This window comes from Macrobrachium nipponense, chromosome 16, assembly GCF_015104395.2.
Source record: "Macrobrachium nipponense isolate FS-2020 chromosome 16, ASM1510439v2, whole genome shotgun sequence".
Taxonomy (NCBI): domain Eukaryota; kingdom Metazoa; phylum Arthropoda; class Malacostraca; order Decapoda; family Palaemonidae; genus Macrobrachium; species Macrobrachium nipponense.
The window spans coordinates 65,964,748-65,989,614 of NC_087209.1; the positions used below are offsets into that span (position 1 = coordinate 65,964,748).

General features: G+C 36.9%; 2 protein-coding genes across 2 annotated transcripts; one reads left to right on the forward strand and one right to left on the reverse strand.

Annotated features, from left to right (window-relative positions):
* Positions 1-777: 777 nt before the first annotated feature.
* LOC135195787 (cuticle protein 19-like) lies at positions 778-6,218 on the forward strand. The gene is made up of 4 exons (XM_064222259.1): positions 778-847; positions 2,769-2,837; positions 4,353-4,534; positions 4,925-6,218. The coding sequence occupies exons 1-4, from the start codon at positions 833-835 to the stop codon at positions 4,974-4,976; spliced, it is 318 nt and encodes a 105-aa protein (XP_064078329.1). The 5' UTR covers positions 778-832; the 3' UTR covers positions 4,977-6,218.
* Positions 6,219-9,337: 3,119 nt separating this feature from the next.
* LOC135195231 (lactosylceramide 4-alpha-galactosyltransferase-like) lies at positions 9,338-22,157 on the reverse strand. The gene is made up of 3 exons (XM_064221500.1): positions 21,961-22,157; positions 21,458-21,684; positions 9,338-10,367 (listed from the first exon to the last, which is right to left on the reverse strand). Exons 1-3 carry the CDS (start codon positions 22,154-22,156, stop codon positions 10,215-10,217), a joined length of 576 nt encoding a protein of 191 aa, XP_064077570.1. The 5' UTR covers position 22,157; the 3' UTR covers positions 9,338-10,214.
* Positions 22,158-24,867: the final 2,710 nt, after the last annotated feature.

Here is a 24,867-nt window from a genome sequence, read left to right on the forward strand (position 1 = left end):
CACAATTAGAAAGGTTCATAAATGTCTTTGACATGAACAAATAAATCGAAGCGGACACGAATATCAGTGAATTACAAGCAAACAAATAATGTCAAGCTAAAGTGCGTTCGGAAGAGCGCGAAAGAATTGGCGCGTCTGTTTTCTAAGCCTCTTTTTTTTTTATTCTTCTGTTTTCGAAGTCCTGTTAACGATGGGAGAAGAAGATGATTCGAAGGTGAAACTAGTGTAGTGCCAGCAAGGTCGTCGCTTCGCTACAATTTCTCAGCAGCGCAATATCGACGTAAACCGCAAACTAGAGTTGCGCACTGTTATTTGACGGACGGCTCGAAGATATTTTTATTCATTTACTTAGGAGACGAGGATTTAACCATGTAGCACAGCAGACCTTTTGAAATTTAATGTTATTCAGCTTAAGTTTGATAAAAGAATTTTTTAAAGAACATCCTCACAATTTTGTAAAATAAGAAAGAAAAAAAAAATGCCAGACTACTACTGTACGACTGGCTAATGAAGACTGCTCGCATTCCTGTACGCCCACCGCAGTGCCATCTTTGTCGTAACTTTTAACCTTGCACTTGCATCACATTTCCACCAATGGGAAAGGAGCTTGCATTATCTGTTTTCACCGCCGTTGCGAGCCGCCCAATCACAGGCCGGCTTCCTCTTGGCAAATTGTCGCTCTCCCAATCACCGCTGCTTTTACGATAAGCCTTCGGGAGAAGCCGCGTGAAAGCATGCGCCTATATAACGCCGAAGACTCGTTCTGTCAGCATCATTTTCCCGGTACTTCTTCTTCCCTCTACAACCACTCCCCACAACAACAAAAGCCAACATGGCTGCTCTCAAGGTACGGGTTTGTAACGGCTCTCCACGGGATTGTAAGAGACAAGTATATTTTCGTGTTAATCTTAGTTTTACCAGACCACAGCTGATGAACAGCTCTACTAGGGCTGGCCCGAAGGATGAGATATTTTGACGTAGCTTGGAACCAATTGGTTACCTAGCAACGGGACATACAGCTTATTGTGGAATCCGGACCACATTATATCAAGAAAGGAATTTCTATCACCAGAAATAAATTCCTCCTGTTCCTGTTAAAGGGATTAACAAAATTATTGCAACTGTTCATCTTTGTATTTTATTAACGTTGTTCTTTTCTTGGAGTAGGTAATAGCTTTCCCTTATATTCATAGTGAGATAGAACCTTTCTTTACGACTGATTGCGTATAAATTGAAGTTTTGTTTTAACGTACACGAACCTCAGTTCATTGATGTTAATTAAAAAGATGACTTATATACTATGCAATCTTTACTCTTACAGTATAATAACCTCCGTGTAGTAGTATAGTTACGAGGAAAAGAATGTATCCTAGTTTAGGAATATCCTTTCTACTTGAATGAAGACTTGCCATAGCCAATAGATAGGGAGTGTGATGAATGATAAAGTAAGATAAAGCAATGCGAGCGTGATGAATGATAAAGTAAGATAGAGAAAAATAGAAAGAGAAACCTATTCTCCTTGTAACTTCCAGGAACGTAAAAAAGAAAAAAATCTAATAATAATAATTTTTTAATGGGGATCCGGTGCATATGGTTTTACTTGAATTCGATTAGAAAGCGCCCTTTCCTCTCTTATTACCTATAGCAATTTCTTTACCTTTGATTAAATCGTTTATTGTGATTTTTTTAGCATATTCCCTTTACTATGAAACTATTTAATGGAGGATTGTATTCATACTAGTACCTTATGAAAGGTTTCACACAAAGTGGACTGCAATGTCTGGAAGCACCAGCGAGGGAGAGTAAATACTGGGGAAAATATGAAGTTTCGTCATCCACGAATCTGGTGCATTTGAAAGAATGATTTTGCGTTTTGGATGTTTGTCCAATATGTAGGAAATCGATATTACCGGGAGTTGTTTACAAATTGCCTTCTCTGTGATTGCCAGCTTTTTTGTAATATCGTAGTACCAATTGAGTTAGTTCGCTTAGAACTGTCACCTTGTAGAACCTTTCTTTCTCCATTTTATTTTATGTAAAGTAATATACGACATATTTACCTGACTTACTTATTAGAATATGGAATACACCTTATATTTGACTTTATTTTAGCAGTTTTTTTTAAAGATATAAGAGATTTGGTGAATATTTTGGATTGCTAATAAACATACTGTTTATGTCCATTCCAGGTTTTCATAAAAAAAATCATTAAAGAAATGTAAAAGAGACTTACAACGGGTAAAAAATATGCATGGCAATTTTCCTATTCTTCAATAACAGAAGAAAATGTTAAAGAAAGAAACCCCATGAATCAACAGAATAAGCTAATTACGAAACATACTTTCCTGTGGGTTGGGAGGGAAGTGATGTAATATTCCCTCAAGTCGTCATGTTCTAAAGACCCCGAGTATTAATAACTAAGACACTAGTCAGGCCATTTCACTTAGTATATCCCAGACCAACGAACACATTCTTCCCTCTATGTTTTAGTGTGTTGAATTGAACTCGGATATTGTGTACAGCTGATTAAAAAAATCGATGCTCATGTTTGTGTCTTTTGCTTTGAAACGAAAAGTCTCTTTTAAATTAGAAAGTCATTGGTGAATTTTAATAAATTAAATAAAAAGGAATGGGATGTCAAGCAAGAAGTGTTTATCAGAACATACTGGATTATCTGGACAACTTGGAAGAATGCTTACTATTAATTAATAGTTATAGTTATTTTATGTGAAAGCTGCATATTGTGAAATTGTTCTCATAAATTTCAGCTTGCTGTTGCCGTAGCCCTCTTCGTGGTAGTTGCTGCCATGCCCAGTGATCCCTACGGCAAGGAACCAGTAAGTTGATCTCTCTCTCTCTCTCTCTCTCTCTCACTCACTTCATTCCCTGTAGGGGATTAATGCTTTCAGTGCACCTCAGGGAACTAGTAAGTTAATCACTCTCTCTCTCTCTCACTTCATTCCCTGTAGGGGATTAATGCTTTCAGTGCACCTCAGGGAACTAGTAAGTTAATCACTCTCTCTCTCTCTCTCAAACTCCATCCCCTGTAGGGGGCTAGTGCCTTAAGTGCACCTCATGTGTTGCACTGTGGGCATCACTTAAGAGGTGTCTGTATTGTCCCTTCGGCTCTTAGCTGCTGCCATATTTTAGCCTTTTACTTCACCTCCATTCCCGCTTCCTTCGTTAAGTCTTGTTGCCCAGCGTCTCTGTCTCTTATTTCTTAGGTTTTCTCCCATTTCCATCCATGGACTTCATCTCCTTTCATATCTGGATCCCTTTACCTTGCTGTCCAACCCCTTCAACTCACTCTTTTTCACTGTCTGCTGCGCTGAATGGCTGACAGTGATTCAGTGGTTAACTTGACAGCCTCTCTCTCTCTCTCTCTCTCTCCCTCTTTGTATGTGTATATATGTTACCGAGGTTCCAACCTCGGTACATTTTATGTTGGTAGCAATGACCGTGTAGCAGCAAGGCACTAAAACGACATCCGTTTTCTCTCTCTCTCCAACACTCTCCTCTCTCTCTCTCTCTCTAAGGCAATTAAATCAGACTCGTGAACTACTAAAATACATTTATTTAAGAGCAAAGCATTAACTAAATAAATCAGGTTCTTAACAAAATGATTAAATGAAAGGTTGAATTCAAAACCCAAATATCTCATATATACTTGCATATAAAGCACTTATTGCCATAAAGCAACTGAGAAAAATAAATATTCATTCTGGTGTAATTACTGATAAACGAAGGACTCATTCGGGGCAGAGAAGCACAACTGAGTTTCTGTAACGGAATCTCCAGCACTACCCATATAAATATTTTGTGTATTGACATATGCTGATATGAGTATTTAGTTTTCTCAGTTAATCTATGGCAAAAAGCGTTATTTTCCCCGGTTATTTTAGTGTCATCAATTAAAGTTCCCCTCATTTCCACTAATTTTCACCCACCTATTGATTTGTTTACGTACCTCTTCCGTGATTACTCCATTAATCCCTGTCATTGTATGAGATCGTATTCAATACCATCGTGCCCCGTAGTGGGGCTAGTGCCGCACGTCAGTGCACCTAACGCGGTGCGCTGTAGGCATTACTTAACGTTCTTAGCAACGTTCCATCGGCCCCTAGCTGCAACCTCTCCCATTCCTTTTACTGCAGCTCCGCTCATATGCCCTTTCTTACATCCGACTTTCCAGCCTCTCTAACAATTGTTTCATAGTGCAACTGTTACGCCATTCAAACCTTTTTACTCTCAAATTTCCTTTCAGCGCTGAATGACCTCGTTAGGTTCCAGCGCTTTGCCTTTGGCCTAAATTCTGTATTCCATTGATATGAGATCGTATCCAACTCCTCCAGGGGATGCCCTACGACTTCGCCTACGCCGTGAAAGACGATTACACCGGCAACGACTTCGGCCACAGCGAAAGCTCCGACGGGAACGTCGTCAAGGGCGAGTACTTCGTCCTCCTCCCCGACGGCCGACGACAGATCGTCACCTACACCGCTGACCACGAATCTGGCTACGTCGCCGATGTCAAGTGAGTTTCTCTCTCTCTCTCTCTCACTCTCTCTCTCTTTCAAAGTAAGAATAGTTACATTATGGTTCCTAGGGAACTGCGCAGTTACATTGTCGAATATTGCGTACATAATTGCATACAAATATATTTAGCAACCCGCCCCGATCCTATAGCTCTTTCTCTCTCTCCCTTGTTTTAGGGACTTTTAGTTATGCCCATGCAACGATGCAAACATTGACGCATGTATGCAAGCGTAATAATCACAAATATTTTGACATTAATTTTACCGAAATTTTTCACTACTGAAAAGAAATTTTCTTTAACTGACGACATTGAGGGGCATTTCATAAAATAGCCTTTAAAATTTTGTATGCGCAATTATTAATAATGACGTGTTCTTTTTTCTTACAGATACGAAGGTGAGGCCCAATACCCATCACCAGCCCCTGCTTACGGACAATAAATGAAAAGTCTCACCCTTTTACGAAGCCACTCGAATCGAACATACTAGCTGAACCAGGGGTTGGTTGATATTAGGCGACGTTCTCAAACACTTCTGTGAAAAGGCACTTGGACATCAGGAGCATCGAAATCTACTGGTAAAACTTACGACAGCAACATTTTCTCCTTTTTTTTCGGTATAACTCGGCCTACTTTTGATTGTGAAAAAGTGTCGTGCAAAATTGACTTTTCCATGGGCGCCTTGAGTCATTTCAGACTTTTCTACATCTGGCATTATAAATAGATGAGTGTACATTGCAGCACTCGTGGGAGTGAATCCTCGCCCCCTCTTTTCTTCAGTCAACTTTCTGTATTTATTACGAAATGAAAAAGAATCATAAAAATACATTACAAGGAAAAAATTGACGATATGTTTTGGGATTTTTGATAACTTGCTTCCTCCTGAGGATTATTGTGCTTGCTGGTTAAAAAACAATATATTGTGCCATTTTATTTTTAACAGGATTTCTCTCAGTTAGCTTCATCTGCTCACTTAGAATACTCACTGGAACTTTTGGATTTCCTTTAAGGTTATATTCTCCATTTCAACAATGAATGCTCCTATATAAATCTGTTATTTTCTGTCGACGAAATTCTGGTCAGCCGAGAAAGCTATCCAGATAGTCTTTTAACATTATTCATACTTCTCTCTCACGCTTTATATTGACTATAGTTCTGCCTTTGTGCAGGATTTTGTTCGTAAGTTTTTTTTTTTGTTTTATTCATGTTATCCTTAAAGATGAAGCTTCTGTTAGGAGTGAGTAGAGTCATTTAGAAAATTTCAGCGACATCTGTTGCATGTTTAGGTCACAAATTAAGTTAGGTAGCTTGCACAATTCCTTATTTCCCCCGTTGGCATTCTGATTCTATGTTTGTGTCTCCAGTCGTCTCTGTTTGTGTTCGACTTCTAGAAAGTAATTCTTTGTCATTTGTTCTCTGTTCATTTTGGTAATATTTCATGCATCATGCTGTTTTTCTCATCATGTCCTTATCTTTAATTTATGTGAATTGTAATACATACTCTCGTTTGTCTATCGTCGTCTTGTCACACTTTCTTTTCATCAGAACTTCAGTTTCGGAGAGACTATGGGTTTCATAGTCATCTTCTCACACTCTCAAATCAATGACCACTTCCCGATTGTCTTTCAGTATCTCTTCATCGTCAAAAAGCATCTACATTATTAATAAAATATTTGTAAACAAATCCTGAGTTTTATCTGAAAGTTGATCACGATCCACCCTACAATTTGTACATGGAGCAGGTAGTCATGCTCAGCAAATTTTACAGAAAATGCCAGGTTACTCCATGTATGAAAACAAAAGTAAAGGCTTGTGCAACACTTATGAGCTGCTTGAGCAAGAGCCCGTGTCGGCACAATGACATCTACAATTAAAAGCAGCAACAGCAAAAGAAAAAAAAAACATCCTTAGATATCTGTGGTGCTTCAGTTTGCTGCTTGACTTAACGGGCAATATTCGGCGTAAGGTTGATGGTATCTTTACAATGATTTGGATTTTATGTAACACATATCAGTTTAATATAACAAGAAACAGGCAGCATTTGTCCTTGTAAATGATTGCATATTCGAATGCATGGATCATGGTAACGGGACGATATATATATTATATATATATATATATATATATATATAATATATATATATATATATATATATATATATATATATATCATATACATACATACATACATACATATACATATATATATATATATATATATAATATATATATAATATATATATATACTTACATACATACATAATAAAATATGCACATACATACATAGTATTCGTCACTCATGTTTTCAGAGCCTTATTGGAACTCATCTTGTGCTGAACGCCGTAAATATATAATGTTTTAAAAAAAAACTACACTAATGCATGTATTTATCAGTTAATTTCCAACCAGAATATCGTTTTTCTGACGCACCTAACCTTATCAATAGTTACGATACCGAACAATACTTAAGTATTGTATTCTTTAGGCCCTTTTGACCACAGGCTTGTTCTTACTTCTTATTTGTGCCCTCACTCATGCCATTTGAGAGGAGAAGGAAGATGAAAGATTCCTTCAGATCAATTGAACATTGTCAAAAATAGTACCAACAAAGTGACAAGAACCTTTGCGGCGGAAAGATTGAAAATCTATACTAGAAGCGGGCGAAGGTTGCGAGCATTCCAAGCTAGGATCATCCAACTATACTGATTTTCGCTTACTCGGGGAGTAAGCATACAAACTACTTTGTTGTTGTTGTTGTTGGATGATGGTAGGAAAAGTCTATGGAAAAGCCTGAAAAGGTCTGAAAAAGGTGTTTCGCGTTGAGTTAAAGATGCAGGAATTTTAGGATAGGACACTCATGGTTTATTTATTAGAATGAAAATGTAAAAAATAAATAATGTGCACGTTAAGCAGTACAGAAAAATTATTTGTAGCAAAATACAGCGTATTTATTGTAATTTTCGTTGGTGAAACAAGGCTCTGCTTGATTGTACATCTTAGCACGTTTCAGTTTACGTTAAAATTTAGGAATATAATGCTTATAGCTTATGCATGAGGGGAAAATCTTGCACGCGTCCCTAGTAAGCTAGAGGTCGGATCACGCCTTGTCAGTAAGGACAGCAATATAACATTATCAGGAAATCACAAAAGGAGATACCAAGCCTGTCCTGTGTGTCACGTTCTCTTACGGCAACTGGCAACATCGCTGTTTAACAGGACAGCCAAGCACTGCCTCAGTGGCCGCGAGTTAGATTCTCGGGCATTCCATTGAGGTGTTAGTGATGTGTATTTCTGGTGATAGAAGTTCACTCTCGACGTGGTTCGGAAGTCATGGAAAGCCGTTGGTCCCATTGCTGACTAAAGGCGGCCATACACTGGCGCGTCGCGACTGGCGCTGCGGGTGTTGGGAAGGACTTAGGCATGGTTTCAACATGTATACAATACCCTATTTCCTGGTGGGAGTCGGGGCAGTACTGCTGTTGTGAAAGGATGTCGCAGTCAGTCAAGTATTTATTACACGATTTCATTCGTGCTTGTGGAAAATACGAAGTCCGGATTATTCCAATTAAGTAAAAAGACAAGCAGCTTATGAGCAGTTGCTGGAATTATATAAAAAAATAAAGATGCAAACTGCTTTTGTGAAAGCCAAAATTGCCAGCCTTTCATGGGTTCTTTTGACTAATATAAATTAGTTTTAAAATTAATTTGTAAAATTAAAGGATAAACGTGGTGATAAAAACATTAACATTCTTAAACGACTGTGAATTTCACTAGTAAAACATTTGAGAGGAAATCTGTCCACAGTGATCCATATCGCACCTTTCATCGATAATCAAATTCATTCATCTCCAGAGTCAACTTTTAGATTCCTGTTATACGAAGTAAAGTACGTATAAGAATGATACATTCCATATCACCTTGAGAGTAGAGAGAGAGAGAGAGAGAGAGAGAGAGAGAGAGAGAGAGAGAGAGAGAGAGAGATTCTGAAATGGAGGTACACCTTTGGGTCGGTTAAATAAAATGAAAAAGCTGAAAAGCATCTTGTATATTCTGAGGTCCTAAACTGTATGAATGGATTCCGTTACCCGATTACTGTACCTGACTGAAGCAGCAATCAAAAATAGGAACACCCACCCAGTCATCATCAGTCATTCTTAAATAATATCTATACTTCCGGGTTATTTTCCTTTAATTCTTTCATTTGAGTCATATGGTACAACCTCTCTTTATTAGCCATGGTTTTACCCATACTTTACGATTTTTCTTGCATATTTCATGCTCGTATTCGTCTTGCAGGAGTGCTATTATCATTATTGCACTTATCTTCCTTTTACTTGGTGCCATGATTTAAAAACACTCACTGTATCAGGACACTACAAGACTGAAAGGAACACGCCCACTGCATATTAACTCTGCCCTCTCAAAATATGCGTAGAGCAAGTTCTCTGCGTGTATGGGCAATCCCCATGCGGACTGGAGCGCGCGCTAATCCCGGTAGGACAAACCCCATGCCAGTCGCGTACGTGTATGGCCGCCTTGACCACTGGTTCCATGCAACGTAAAAACACCATACAAACAAACAAACCAAACCTTATGAAGTCAGTGAAATGTCAAGAATTTCGTATGATGTTTTTGTAAATATAATTTTAAATTATTTCTTCGTGCTTTGGATAAAAATTACAGTAATTTGTGAAGCTTCCACGTAAAATGTTTGTATCCTTTTTCCGTAGACGCTTTTATTGTTAGTACCTTCCAGTAGTGGTGAAAATTGCTTGGCTGTTTATAAGAATTACACGGCGGTTTCTTTTTTAATGGAGTCAAACAATATACATGGAATTTTGATTTGTTATGAATTATGCCAGTATCCGTAAGCAGATTGGTTTCCCGGTTCATCTCGAATCAGGCGGTGCAAGCAGCAAGACGAATAATTTTCTCACTTCACTGTGGATTGCCAGAGGCTTTAAGCTTTCACTACGTGTTTTAACTACTTTGCTGTGCTGCTAAGTGTCAGGAATTATTGGTTCAGTTTCTTGAATGTTCAGGAGCCAGTGAATGATGTGATCATTCCTTATCCTACCCATTTTGCATTGTTCATAAATAACTTTCTCCCCATCACGGCAATGGGACTAAACTATCTTTTCCTCATAAGAAGAACAAGCGCTTGAAGTATTCATATTTCTTTGGGATTCAACTAGACTTAGTTGAGCCTTCCCACTGCAGTTTCCCCACCCACACCTCAAAGACCCCTCCCCTTAAGATTAAAGTTTTATGTTGAGGGCAATGTGGGCCTAGAGACCATAATTATTAGTAGACTCTCCATCTCATAAGCCGCATATGACCTCTCGGGTACTTGAACGATAGAAGACCGAACAAGAAGAGGGTTGTCAGGAAGTGAACGTGAGAACTAACAGCAGAAATGGAGCACCATGTTAAATACGGGGGAACAAAGATCCGAATTGTCGCACGTTCGGTTAAGTCCAAGTAAGACGTGCACCCTCCAGTACGTATACGCACCTGCGTGATGCTTACGGTCGAATAAGCATACAGACACAATGTTCATAGTTTCTGATCATTATGTACGTACTTCCTCAGATGTGTGTGCACGCACCGATACTTGTAGCTTTTACAAGACTGCAACTCGCTCGAGCTTTTTTGACAGATCAGGACGTTTTGCCTCACTTCAGTAGATTTTCGATTTCTTTGTAGCTAACTCCCTGCTGAAAGGACAGAATCTCTTTGAAGCTTCGTCGTATATTGTGCCGCCATCCTTGACAGTAGGCAAGAAGCGGGAATTTCTGTTCCAGACGTGAATTACGTAGGAACCTGGAAATCTCTGAAATTAGATAGAATTCTTATTAACTATGTTTTTAGATAGAATTCTTATTAATTATGTTTTTAGATTATTTTACACGCATCTATGGCGCCTATATCGGATGCTGAGAATTGCAATAATATTGCAGCATTTTTTGCGGCCAGATGGATATCTCTCTCACTAATTAATTAATATGTATTATATATATATATATATATATATATATATATATAATATATATATATATATATGTGTGTGTGTGTGTGTGTGTATTATAATGAATGGTATTGTCGCTTCTGGAAAGTCTGATCTTTAATAGAAAGGTATGGCCAGCAAAACTTCAGCATTTCTCCTACGTTTCGGGATACAAATCCCATCTTCAGGGCTAAAAACAGGGAAAAAATAAAAAATTCTATACATTAAATCAGACTAAAATGGGGCACAGTAGTAAATTATACTTTTTAAAAAAAATCATATTGAGTAATCAGTGAAATTCGATTCTATATAAAAGTAAGATGGTAACTAATTAAATAAGAGATTAATAGTAAAAAGCAAAGCTACTGAGTAGAATGACTTTCAGGAGAAAGAGAAAAAATAAATAAATAAACAAAACCATTAAAAACACACACAGTGAACAACTAAGAAAATTACATTATTACTAACGACAGGGAAAAAACATTGAACATTAATCCTAACAGGCTAAAATTTTGCTGTATATGATTACAAAAGGAGAAATATATATATATATATATATATTATATTATATATTATCTATATATACGTATATATATATATATATATATCTATATATATATATAATTCTATACATACATTATATATATATATATACATACACACACACACGCACATTATATAGTATATATATATATATATAGTATATATATATATTATATATATGTATATTGTTACGAAGTGCCAAGTATCTGGTTACCTTGCATCAATTATTACCTCACCAAAAGCCAGACACCTGAACCCTCATAACACGTTTAAACGACTGAATACACTAAAGGCAACAGTGATCCCTTAACACTTACCAGTATTGCAGAAAATCAGACTAAGTTCATCAAAATAGGTGTGAGGTAATCTTGTAAGTAATTAAATTAACTCAAAGGGCATCACTCCTTCAACAACTTTCAAACTCTAAGTATTTCCCTGATTTCAGAAGTCTAAGTACTTCCCTGGTTCTAAGTCACTTCAAGAAAATTGAAGGAAAGCAAATCAATTACCACTCTATGTTTCTACCTAACATGAATATAGTCATAATTATATATATTTATAATGGTGTAAGATAAAGAAAACACTTATAAAAATTTTAAATACAAAAATTTATTATTAATTCAAAATTTATAAGTGAATCACAATATCAGGGAAAATTACTGTTACTTGAAAACACAGTAAAGTTTAATTAATTCTTGAATCAAATTATGTAAAATTAAATCAAAATTAATTTATCATAAAATTCAAGAAAATTAATTCAATCAAAATTCAAAAGTGTTAGGCATAACTGAAAATTGAAATTAATTCACAAGTGCTAAACAATAAAACTTGAAAAGAATTCTAAGTAAATGCAAATCAATTCACAAGTGTTAAATTTAATTAAATGTGCAATGATAAAGCAGTGAAAATAACTAAGTCAATTAAATTGTGAATGTAAATGAAAATATAAAACCAAAAAGACACACTTCAATAAGAAAATGAATAAGTGCACAAACAATGGAACAGACACAAACACAAAAAATATCAGTAATGTGTAAAAGTGTAAATCTTTTTCATTCAAAAACACTAACCAACAGTTTTTACCAAACCTTCGTAACAGACAACAGTTCCTATCAATTATTAATTAAACACACTCCCTATCCATTATTAGTTATTCACTGTTCCTAACAATTATTAGTTGCAACTAATAAAAATATAACACACTTTACCTTTTTTGGTATACCAACTTCTTTTCTTCTCTTGTAAATTACACTTTCAAAAAAAAAAAAAAAACAAGGCGCCGTTACGAAATGTTTGTTCAGATTCCACAAAAGAAATTAAATAAACTAAATAAATTCTAAGAAATATCAAATATACAATTCTCACAATATGAGTGACCAATTTACGTTACGTTAATTTAATCTCGATGTCGAGTGAGAGAGAGAGAGAGAGCGAGAGAGAGGGAGGGAGATCTAACTGCCTCGAGGTCTTAAGATCGAATGAAAATCTCTTCCTTTATGGAAATGACAGAGCAGATGTCTCAAAACGTTCTAGGCACGAAAGCTTCTCGAAAGTTCTGAAATCTGACGCAATCTTACATAAAAAAGTGCAAACTATCCACGTGGGACTCGGCAAATACATACACGTACAAGACAAGATTGCTCAACAGATACGTACCCGATTGAAACGGAGGGTAAACGATAATTAAGATTGACATGTTTTTGATGACCACGTAAAAAGAGTCGAGCTCATTATCAAACGCGCTGACAGAGCAGGGACGCAAACGGATCTCGCAGACTCTAATTTTAAAGTGCTGACATAAAAGTTAAACATTGCAGCTTTGAAAAGACAAGGATCTCTCTCTTTACTTGTTATATATATTTTCTTACATGACGTTAATGCGAAATCTGAACACAACATTTTAAAACATCCTATTCTAAGCTATCTAGGAATCTGAAAAAAAATGTTACACAATCTACAAGACATTTCAAAGAGGGGAAAACATGCATTTTGAAAGTAGCAATATATAATATACCTCCCCCCAGAAGATTTTTTATCACGGTGTTGAATCCAACGATTCGCAACGAGATAAATAATCAGCAACTACATTGTTTTTGCCACTAATGTGCTGCACTCTTAAGTTATACTGTTGCAGGCACAAAGACCACCTGGTCAGTCTTTGATTATGGTTTTTCATTTTCTGGATAAATGACAGTGGATTGTGATCAGAAAAACAACTACAATTTCTTCATTCCTAGGTCTATTCACATACACTTCAAATTTTTTCAATGCGGTGATTAAGGCTAAAGTTTCCTTCTCGATTGTCGAATATACTTTCTGATGTTTTTTCAATTTTGTAGACATGAAGCTCACAGGATGGTAGATATTATTTTCATCTTCTTGAAGTAGAACAGCTCCAAACACCACAGTCTGACGCATCAACTTGTATCACAAATTTCTTGTCGAAGTCTGGAGCTTGAAGTACTGGTCTTGAAGTTATAATGGCTTTTACCTTCTCAAAGGATTCTTGACACTCTGGAGTCCAAATAAACTTAGCTTTGGGACTAGTCAAGTCTGTCAAGGGAGCTACTACGGCTGAGAAATTTGGGCAAAAACGACGATAGAAACCAGCCATGCCTAAAAATCTCTGTAGCTGTTTCCTGGTAGTAGGTGGGGTAGCCTTACGGATACCTTCTACATTAGCATTTACTGGAGCAAGAAGGCCTTTCCCAACTTCAAACCCAAGATACTGTACAGTTGCCTTTCCAAACTCACTCTTCTCTAGGTGACTGTAATCCTGCTTCTTGTAGTTTCTTGAAAACTTTCTTCAGAATCTTCAGATGTTCTTCCCACGTTGTAGAGTAAATCACGATGTCATCTAGGTATACACCTACTCCTTCTATTGATCCTAACAGTTGATCCATCACTCGTTGAAATGTTGCGGGTGCATTCATCAGACCAAACGGCAGAACAGTATACTGATATAGTCCAAAAGGAGTAATAAAAGCTGACAGCAGCTTCGCATTCTCATCTAAGGGAATTTGATAATATCCTTTCAACAAGTCTATCTTGGAAACAAACTTGGCTTGCCCAATATTATCAAGTAACTGATCTATAAGAGGCAAAGGATAATTATCCAGCCACACTGATAGAATTCAGCTTCCTATAATCAGTACACATCCTAAATGAACCCATCTGGTTTCTTCACTAACACACATGGAGAACTAAAGTGACTTGAACTGGGTCTGCTAATCCATGTTGCAGCAAATACTCAACTTCTTTCTTCAAAACATCTCGATGATACGGTGATAAGCGATAGGCTCTTTGCTTGAAAGGTTTTCCATCTTCTTGAATCTTGATTTCATGCTTGGTCAGATCAGTACGTCTAGGCACATCTGAAAAATTTCTGGAAAACTTCTAATTACGTCACTTAAGTCTTCACCTTGTTCAACACTCAGATGTTTCAGTTTATCCTCCAAATTTTCAAAATTGAAGAATTATTCATCTTGCTTGCAGCTCCCAATTCGTAGCCATCATCGTCTTCTGTAGATAAAGTTGTCTGGGTTAACTGACACAGTTTCAGTTTTAGTTTCTGAGAAATAAGGTTTCAAGAGGTTCACATGTATCTTCCTTTGTCTTCTTCTTCTTTCTGGTGTTTCAACCACATAAGTTCTATCACTTACTTCTGAATTATCTTGTAAGGACCTTGAAATTTATTAGTGAGGGGAAATCTCTTGACAGGTAAGAACACTAAACACTTGTTGACCAACACTAAAACTTCTTAGCTAGCCTTAGCATCAAATCTCCTTTTCATTTTCTCTTGACTCATTTTCAAGTTTTCTAAAGAGAATTTTCTCGTAATCTCTCAAACCTCTTCCTTAAGTTCTTCACATACTCTGCTTGGCTTTCCTCTTGATTTTCTTCCCAATTTTCTGCAAGAATCTTCAATGGTCCTCTCACTTCTCTTCCAAAAATCATCTCATTAGGTGAACATCCCATACTTTCTTGATAAGCATTCCTAACTTCAAACAACATTAATGGTAAACCAACATCCCATTCTCTTCCTGACTCAGAACAATACTTTGTCAGCATACTTTTCAATGTCTGGTGGAACCTTTCCAAGGCACCTTGAGTTTCTGGATGATAAGCGGTTGATAACTGTGTTTCACCCCTAACAAAATTCATCACAATCCTGGAATAACTTTGAAGTAAAGTTTGTTCCTCTGTCACTTTGTACAATTTCTGGTATTCCAAACTTTGAGAAAAACTCCACAAGTTTCTCAGCAACTATCTTGGCAGATATGTTTCTAACAGGGATTGCTTCTGGATACCTTGTCACTGGACACATTAATGTCAACAAATACTCATTTCCTTTCTTTGTCTTCGGCAATGGTCCAACCATATCAATAATCACTTTGCTAAAGGGTTCTCCTCTAACTTCTATAGGTTGTAGGGGGGCTTTCTTGATGGTTTCATTCGGTTTTCCAGCTATCTGGCAGGTTATGACACTCACGACAAAACCTGCTAACATCTCTGTGAAGTCCAGGCCAGAAAAAATATTTCATGATCTTCTCCACAGTCTTCCTGATTCCCAATAGTCCAGACTCATGAGCTACTGCAATCACTTGCCCTTTCTCAATGGATATGATTCCCATATGTCCAGACTCATGAGTACTGCAATCACTTGCTTTCTCAATGGATATGGAATCAAAATTTGATGATATTCGCCCCATTCAGCATCTCCTGGTATATCTGTAGGTCTATACTTCCTCATCAGCAAACCTTCCTTCAGATAGTAACAGGTAGGAGTTTGTTGCATCTCTTCTCGATCAACAACTCTGAAGAACAAATCAGTTAACGATGCATCCTTCTTCTGCAAGTCCATCAGCTTTCTCTTGTCACTTGACCAACTTCAAGGGTTGAATTCTCAATATCTGCTACTCAGCTACTGTAGTTTTCACTACTGTCTTCAGCAACACTTTGACTACTCGGAGTCTCTTCAGGAACATCAGGTTCTTCTTCTTCGTCGTCGTCTTCTTCATCTTCTTGGGAAAATCTCTTCCTGGTCAGCACTATGGGAAACTTCACTTCCCTGGAATAATTCTTCTAAGCACAAAGATCCTTCACTTGATCCTTCTTGGGTGTGTAAATCCTCAGTTTCTTCACTTACAGTTACACAACTAGGAAACAGGTGGGGGTTATTCTTCTCCAACTCTTCTGTAGGACTAATCCTCAATGGTTTGTCTGTCACTACAGGACAAGGAATAAATGGCACACCACCACTTCATTCCCCAACAGACATGTATACCTTCCACAGCCAGTGAGTCCTTTACAGCAAAATCAACATTCCCTGTCACCAATTCACATGACAGGTGTAAGCGGCATATAGGAGTTACTTCCTCTCCTCCTATACCCTTCAAAATAACTGAATCTCCTGTGAGACTCTTCTCCAACTGAGGGTGAGAACCACGTACTACCACACTATGGTTACTCCCTGTATCACGTAATATCTTGACTGGTACCTGCATACTTCCTTCTTGAGTGACAGCATACCCTCATAGATATATGGCTTAAAAGCCTCCACACTGCTTAACCACTCACTGCTTGAGGTAACATTTCCACTGGTTGCAAACATTCAGCTTGTTTAGTTTCATTCTTCTCTGGAGTCTGATTCTTTCCCACACTGCTCTTCGTAGTTTGTTTCACAACTTGACTAACTGGTTTTGTGGACTGCTGTTGATTCCGGTAACAATCTTGACTGTAGTGTCCTACTCTTCCACACTTGAAACAGACAACATTAGTTTATGTAACTGTCCTGAAAAACTGGATGAGGATTTCACATTAATTTGCTGAGCTGTATTACCTTGTGTACTCTTAGTAGTATTATCACTTGAAGGTTTCCCATTAAATTTGTTCCTGTTATTTGGATAAGACTTAAAACAAAACTGGGCGTTGTTGACTCTGGTACTTGACATTGTAATTACGTTGCTACTGATTATATTGTAATCTTCACTAAGTGTAGCGGCTTTGTCAAGTTTCTTCACTTCTCTCTCTCTTAAATAAGCTCTTATATGTTCAGGAATTCCCTTAAGATACTGTTCAAGAACAAGTAAACTCTTCTAACTCATCAAAAAGTTTTAACTTTAGCAGCTTCTACCCAACGTTTGAAACACCTTCTCACTTTGTAAGCATAATTTAAGAAGGTTCCCTTCTCATCTTTTCTTAAATTTCTGAATCTCTCATTGTAGTACTCTGGGGTCATCTGGTAAACTTGTAGCACACTGTGTTTAAGTAACCTTCCTGTAGTTCTTTACACTGATCAGCTGTTAAGGCTAGATAAGCACTTCTCCCTTTTACCAATCAAGACACTTTGTAGCAAAAACTGACCCATTTATACTTTGGCCATCCCATACCTGAAGCCACTTTCTCAAAGTGATCAAAAAAAACTCATCTGGAGCTTCTTCAGTAAACTTAGGGATTAACTTCTGTACTCTCACTACATCAAAATACAGGGTCTTGATTACCTTGGTTAGGGTTAGACGGTGTTACAGGTAATGTGGATCTAGCTCTTATTAATTCCATTTCCCTTTCATGTCTTGCGATCTCCTTTCCTCTTTTATTCTTTCTCTTTCCTCTTCTGCTGTTTTTCTTATTCTTCTCTTTCTCTTCTTTCTTGTTTTTCCCTGTCTATTCTTTCTCTTTCAGCTTGCATTCTCTCTCTTTCAGCAAGCATTTTTAGCTTAATCAAATTCTCTTCTGCTTCAATGCGTCTAAGCTCTAACTCTGCATCACTTTTCTCTTTCTTTTCTGCTTGCTTATTTATGAGATCAGCACGTGCTACATTTAACAACTCTTGAGCCAATTCTAACTCATCTTCATCAGTTATCTACCAGAGTTTATCAATGATTCCATAGCAATACATCTTATTTGTGCCTTTACCATACTAGTAGACACATAACCACCACATGCCTCTGCTAAAGCGCTCCACTGTGCTCTAGACAGAGTGGTTTCAGACAAAACTTGGACGGAAGGAGCTGCTAAAAATTCCTGAACATTGAACTGAGCCATTTTCCTCTAAGTTATCAACTTATAATTCAATACAATAAATGCAAAACAAAACTATTTGGTCACTCTCCTAACAAAATATATTCCTAACACCACCAGTATATTCTAGAGTGATAATGAAATTTGCTTTCCCGGGTCTGGGCACCATTAAACAATGTTACGAAGTGCCAAGTATCTGGTTACCTTGCATCAATTATTACCTCACCAAAAGCCAAACACCTGAACCCTCATAACACGTTTAAACGACTGAATACACTAAAGGCAACAGTGATCCCTTAACACTTACCAGTATTGCAGAAAATCAGACTAAGTTCATCAAAATAGGTGTGAGGTAATCTTGTAAGTAATTAAATTAATCAAAGGGCATCACTCCTTCAACAACTTTCAAACTCTAAGTATTTCCCTGATTTCAGAAGTCTAAGTACTTCCCTGGTTCTAAGTCACTTCAAGAAAATTGAAGGAAAGCAAATCAATTACCACTCTATGTTTCTACCTAACATGAATATAGTCATAATTATATATATTTATAATGGTGTAAGATAAAGAAAACACTTATAAAATTTTAAATACAAAAATTTATTATTAAATTCAAAATTTATAAGTGAAAATTCACAATATCAGGGAAAATTACTGTTACTTGAAAAACACAGTAAAGTTTAATTAATTCTTGAATCAAATTATGTAAAATTAAATCAAAATTAATTTATCATAAAATTCAAGAAAATTAATTCAATCAAAATTCAAAAGTGTTAGGCAATAACTGAAAATTTGAAATTAATTCACAAGTGCTAAACAATAAAACTTGAAAAGAATTCTAAGTAAATGCAAATCAATTCACAAGTGTTAAATTTAATTAAATGTGCAATGATAAAGCAGTGAAAATAACTAAGTCAATTAAATTGTGAATGTAAATGAAAATATAAAACCAAAAAGACACACTTCAATAAGAAAATGAATAAGTGCACAAACAATGGAACAGACACAAACACAAAAAATATCAGTAATGTGTAAAAAGTGTAAATCTTTTTCATTCAAAAACACTAACAACAGTTTTTACCAAACCTTCGTAACAGACAACAGTTCCTATCAATTATTAATTAAACACACTCCCTATCCATTATTAGTTATTCACTGTTCCTAACAATTATTAGTTGCAACTAATAAAAATATAACACATTTACCTTTTTTGGTATACCAACTTCTTTTCGTTCTCTTGTAAATTACACTTTCAAAAAAAAAAAAAAAAAACAAGGCGCCGTTACGAAATGTTTGTTCAGATTTCCACAAAAGAAATTAAATAAACTAAATAAATTCTAAGAATATCAAATATACCAATTCTCACAATATTGAGTGACCAAATTTACGTTACGTTAATTTAATCTCGATGTCGAGTGAGAGAGAGAGAGAGAGCGAGAGAGAGGGAGGGGAGAATCTAACTGCCTCGAGGTCTCTTAAGATCGAATGAAAATCTCTTCCTTTATGGAAATGACAGAGCAGATGTCTCAAAACGTTCTAGGCACGAAAGCTTCTCGAAAGTTCTGAAATCTGACGCAATCTTACATAAAAAAAGTGCAATATCCACGTGGGACTCGGCAAATACATACACGTACAAGACAAGATTGCTCAACAGATACGTACCCGATTGAAACGGAGGGTAAACGATAATTAAGATTGACATGTTTTTGATGACCACGTAAAAAGAGTCGAGCTCATTATCAAACGCGCTGACAGAGCAGGGACGCAAACGGATCTCGCAGACTCTAATTTTAAAGTGCTGACATAAAAGTTAAACATTTGCAGCTTTGAAAAGACAAGGATCTCTCTCTTTACGTTATATATATTTTCTTACATGACGTTAATGCGAAATCTGAACACACATTTTAAAACATCCTATTCTAAGCTATCTAGGAATCTGAAAAAATGTTACACAATCTACAAGACATTTCAAAGAGGGGAAAACTGCTTTTGAAAGTAGCAATGATAAAATATAGTTAATATATATAATATATATATAATATATAGATATTATTATGTATATTATATATATATATATATATATATATATATATATATATATATCTATATATATATATATACATACACACACACACATTATATATATATATATATATATATATATATATATATATATATATATAAAGGCGAACACAAAGCAAAAATGAAGCGAAACGAGAACTCACCGGTACAGAAGCATAGACAAGACTGAATAAGTTATTATCTATTTTTGACAAAAGGGGAGAGGGCAAACACAAAGGCGAGAAGGTAGAAAGGGCGAATGGTCTATTAAGTAATGTTCAGTTGTACAGCAAATGAGTGGTTGTTGAGGGTTGGTGACAATTATTTAAGGAAGAGGGACTCGACAATGGGCCAATGACCGGTTATCTATTGCTTGGGATAAGATTTTTATATATATATATATATATATATATATAGATATATATATATATATATATATATATATGCACAACTGAACATTACTTAATAGGCCATTCGCCCACTTTCTACCTTCTCGCCTTTGTGTTTGCCTCTCTCCTTTTGTCAAAAATAGATAATAACTTATTCAGTAGTGTCTATGCTTCTGTACCGGTGAGTTCTCGTTTCGCTTTATTTTGCTTTGTGTTCGCCTTTATATATACATATATATATATATATATATTATATATATATATATATATATATATTATATAATATGAAGTGTACCCATTTTAACATATCCAGTTATAAAGAGACCTCTTATGGTTTAAAAATTTCTGTCATTAAAAAAGAAACATGAACATATATTTCAGAGCTTTTGTGGAGCATATAAAAGGCAAGACTAGGATTTTGAGTTTGTACTTCCTGGAGCATATTACTGAAGCTTTAGGAGATATACTGACCTCATGCATGTCTTTTATTGCTGTCTTCTGAAAAACATGGGATTCAGATGAGGCTGGATCGGGCTGAATGCTGCGTGGGGGCGGGCAGGATTTTGGTACCATCACACTGAAGGCCTTGGTGAAGTACGTTCTCTTTGCAGACGGATCTTAATACTGCTTGAGACTGTTCGAGGGCCGTTCAATACCCCACACAGTTGGCGAAATTAATATTGTAACGGAGTTATTGATTATGAATTATATTTTGACTTCGAATTGTGCTGTCTGCAGTCTCCAACTTACGGTTCTACTGTTAGTATTGTTAGTATTACTGATATTACAGAAATGGGAAAGTTGTTATCTGAGTGACGCCAAATTAATCATGAGATTATTGAATAACATAAAAGTATTTCAAATGCCATCGCAAGAGTAACGTGAATGCTGCAAGTGCTTTACGTTGAAGTGTTCATTCAGGTAGACCATGAATTTTTCCAACATGGGATGATGCCGGTCGAAGTGGAAGTTCGCGCCGTTGACGAGATTGAATTCGGCCAATCCTATCACGTTCCTCAGTTCAGTCACGGGGGATATGCAGATCACGTCCAGATCGCTGTAGAATCCTCCGGCATGCCAAACCATAGCCTTGCGCATCATGTTGCTCAAATTAGCTGCCGGCCATTTCGCTGGAGGGCAGATTTAGTTAATGCGGCTTAAAAAACCATGCCAAAAGGTTCTTTCCAATTTTTTGGACTAGGATCTATGGAGGAGAATGTCCTCATTTAAAAGAGAAAGCAGAAACAAATGAAATATAACGATAAACAAATAAAAAGAATAGGAGCAACAGTTTTGATGGGACTATAACTTATCCAAATGGCGTCAAGGCCTTGGCTACTATAACTCCAAGCCTTTGACCTGGGGAGCTCTGCCACAGGTCTCAGTGAACTTTGCTTGAGGCTTACTTGCATTGGAGTGCCAGGCGCCCGACCTGTATAATTCCTCCAAAGGTGTTCCCTCGAAAACGTCGTCCAGGTCCACTGTGACGAGTCTCAAGTTCTTGTACTTCTGGAGGAGGTGTTTCACCAGCCCATCGCTGAGGTCGACGACTGGGGAGGTCATTACGTACCATACTATTCCTTTAGGATTCTGTTGGGCCATGCTGGGGATTGAGAAGCATATATATACGTATTATATAATTTTTTTTATTGAAGTTAATGACATTTTTCGTAGGTACTATCTATTTATCAAGACTGAATCAGTCTACGGTATACTTCTTTTTCTCTTCATGCGAGCTTCTCAGGAATAGGGATATTCCCGTTTACTTATTCTAGTCAACGGACTTTTTCCTCGCTCATCGACGACGTTCTTCAGGACTACATTACAAAGTGGCATGCAAGGTTTCTATTACTGCAAGCGGTCTTTTGAATTTTAAACAACGTCACTGGGGTGCTGCATTTCAGTTGGTCGGTGGTTCTCCTCTCATTGGTGGCCTGGGCAGCAGTGTAGGTATTCCTGGTGCTCCGTAGTACGCGCCCCTTGCCGCGGCTGGCAGCAAAGGACATGATTCCGGGCTCTGGTCGACAGTCTTGATTTGCTTCGTTGTCAGTAGTCGTGACTAGGCTTTTTCTGTCGCTGGTGTCTCCCTTTGGATTCTCATGGATGTCTTCTGGTTCCTTGGTGAAAGGTGGATGAAGTCCATGTTCTGCTGTATGTTTAATGTAGGCTGTTGTTGAATGATTTTCACGCTTCTGCTATTTGCAGTGTTTGGAACTGGGCTTTTCTTTGCACGTCCTCTGTGCTTTCAAATTATTTTTTGGATGACAGAACACCCCTGGACACGATTACCGTTAATGAAGCAAATTAGGACTATTGACCAGAGACTGGAATTGCGCCCTTGCTGCCCTTGCTACAAGCCGCGGCATCTGGTGCGTCCTACCGACCACCAGTGAGAGAATGAGACCCACCGACCAATAGAAATTCAGGACCCTAATGACGTCGTGTTTAAAATTCAAAAGTTCGTATGCAGTAATAAAAACCTTGTACGTCAATTTGTAATTTAGTCCTGAAGACGTCGCCGATGAGCGAGGAAACGGACCGTCGACCAGAATAAGTAAATGGGAAGAATCTTGAATAATTTTTCCTTATTCTAGAAGAGAAAAAGAAAAAGTATAGACTTATTCAAAGTCTTGATGAAGGGATATGTCATCAAAATTGCTTAAGAGAGAGAATATGGCTAAATAGCTTATGTGTAGATAGATAGATACATAGAAAGAATTTTACCCCAGTGAATAATTCAACCATCTACAGCAATGCATTTGACAATTTTTTTTACTTAAAATATGTCTATCAAACTAACTTCCTGTCCCTCTCTCTGCTATGAGATTGGGAGAGAGATTTTTTCATATGCTTCTTTTCTTGTAAACATCTTCAGTTTAATATAATTTCCTAATTGGAAATTCTCAGTAGAAATGTTTGACTAGTGAAACTTAATTTGACCCAGACCCTCACACAATGGACACCCTCAGGTAATGAAACATTGCGAATTCCCTCGTGCCAGAACAACCAACCATTCAATGGACACGTCGAAAATACCAGAACTAGATGTCAGCCACATTTCTGTACCTCTCCACACTGCACCAGAACCGGTAGTTGGGTTTCGAGTCGCAAGATGTCTCTATGAGGAAGATGTTAAAAGCCCCCTCTGCCTTCCACTCAGTCTCATTTCTGGAAAAGTATAGTGAATCTTTAAATGAATGTTTCGTATTACATGAACAGTTAGGTTAAAGATTTTATCTTTCGTATGAAAAATGGTTAACTTAAAATTAATATTTACAGCTTTCAAGAATCTACGATTCCTCTTTTCAGTCTGATGTGGTGATGTTAACTTTGCTTGGTTTGGGTTTTGACGTTTTTACTTTGTCAGTAATTTTATGTCAGTAATTTTACATCACCGCGTCAGATTAAAAGGGAGAATCGTACAGGTTCTCGGAAGTTTTCCGTTTAGCTTTAATCTCAGATATACATGTACCCATACATAACTGGATTTGTTTCTCTAATCTATTTCTCAATAATAGTGCCGTGATGTGAAGTAACAACATGAATTTTTAACCAGGTATATGTTCGAATGTCACTTAGGGAGGAACATTTCTTCATTAATTTCCTTTCGTATGCCAAAGCATTCAGTGGAAACCAAATCCAAAATGTTCGAAGCAAAATCTGTGAATTATTGTGGATGCTGCAACGCAGAACTGTGTGTGGTTGCTAGATTTTATATAAAACTTTAACTATTTCCAGAAGTGCCAGAACGTATGAGAGCAGTCACCTAAAGAAATTATTCAGCCTGAGGAGAGTAGAATCACCACTCTTGCTTTCGTGGGAACAAGAGACGCTTCCTTTACTATCCTAGACAGAGGACTCCTCCAATGATATTCTTCTGTATTTTTTTTGTTTTTGTGTGTGTCCTTGGACTTCCTGGAATGGTGTCGAACTTCGCAGCATTCTGTTGATAGGCCTCGCAGCTTTATAGACGCCTGCAGGAAGGATGGAAGGGGAGGTTTTAAGTCTAAATTAGTTAAGCTGGGAATTTTGCTATCTGTAAGTTTCTTGTAGCGGGATGCGTCATTAAAAACTGCCTGGTGACGATAAGATGACGTTTTGTCTCATTAGAATGCAGCAGCTGCATAATGATAGTCATGAACTCTGGTTATGAACTTCGTGTTGGTATTTTTTTTTACTTAAACCACATTGTGGGTCTGAGGTGACATTGGAATGGAAAGAAAACCCCATCTTTAGAAGAAAACTGAAAGAAGTTTTTGTTTGATTCTAATGAATGTTATAGAATCGATTAGACAAATAAATGAGTAGATATA

Bases quoted from the DNA above. Each gene is read 5' to 3' on its own strand.
- LOC135195787 (XM_064222259.1), top strand. The intron at 2,838-4,352 runs GTAAGTTGATCT...CAACTCCTCCAG, and splicing joins ATCCCTACGGCAAGGAACCA to GGGATGCCCTACGACTTCGC. The intron at 4,535-4,924 runs GTGAGTTTCTCT...TTTTTCTTACAG, and splicing joins GGCTACGTCGCCGATGTCAA to ATACGAAGGTGAGGCCCAAT.
- LOC135195231 (XM_064221500.1), bottom strand. From the start codon at position 22,156: ATGGCCCAACAGAATCCTAAAGGAATAGTATGGTACGTAATGACCTCC. The intron at 21,685-21,960 runs GTAAGCCTCAAG...TCTGCCCTCCAG, and splicing joins CGCCTGGCACTCCAATGCAA to CGAAATGGCCGGCAGCTAAT. The intron at 10,368-21,457 runs GTAAAGCACTTG...ATCTAATTTCAG, and splicing joins ACCTGAATGAACACTTCAAC to AGATTTCCAGGTTCCTACGT.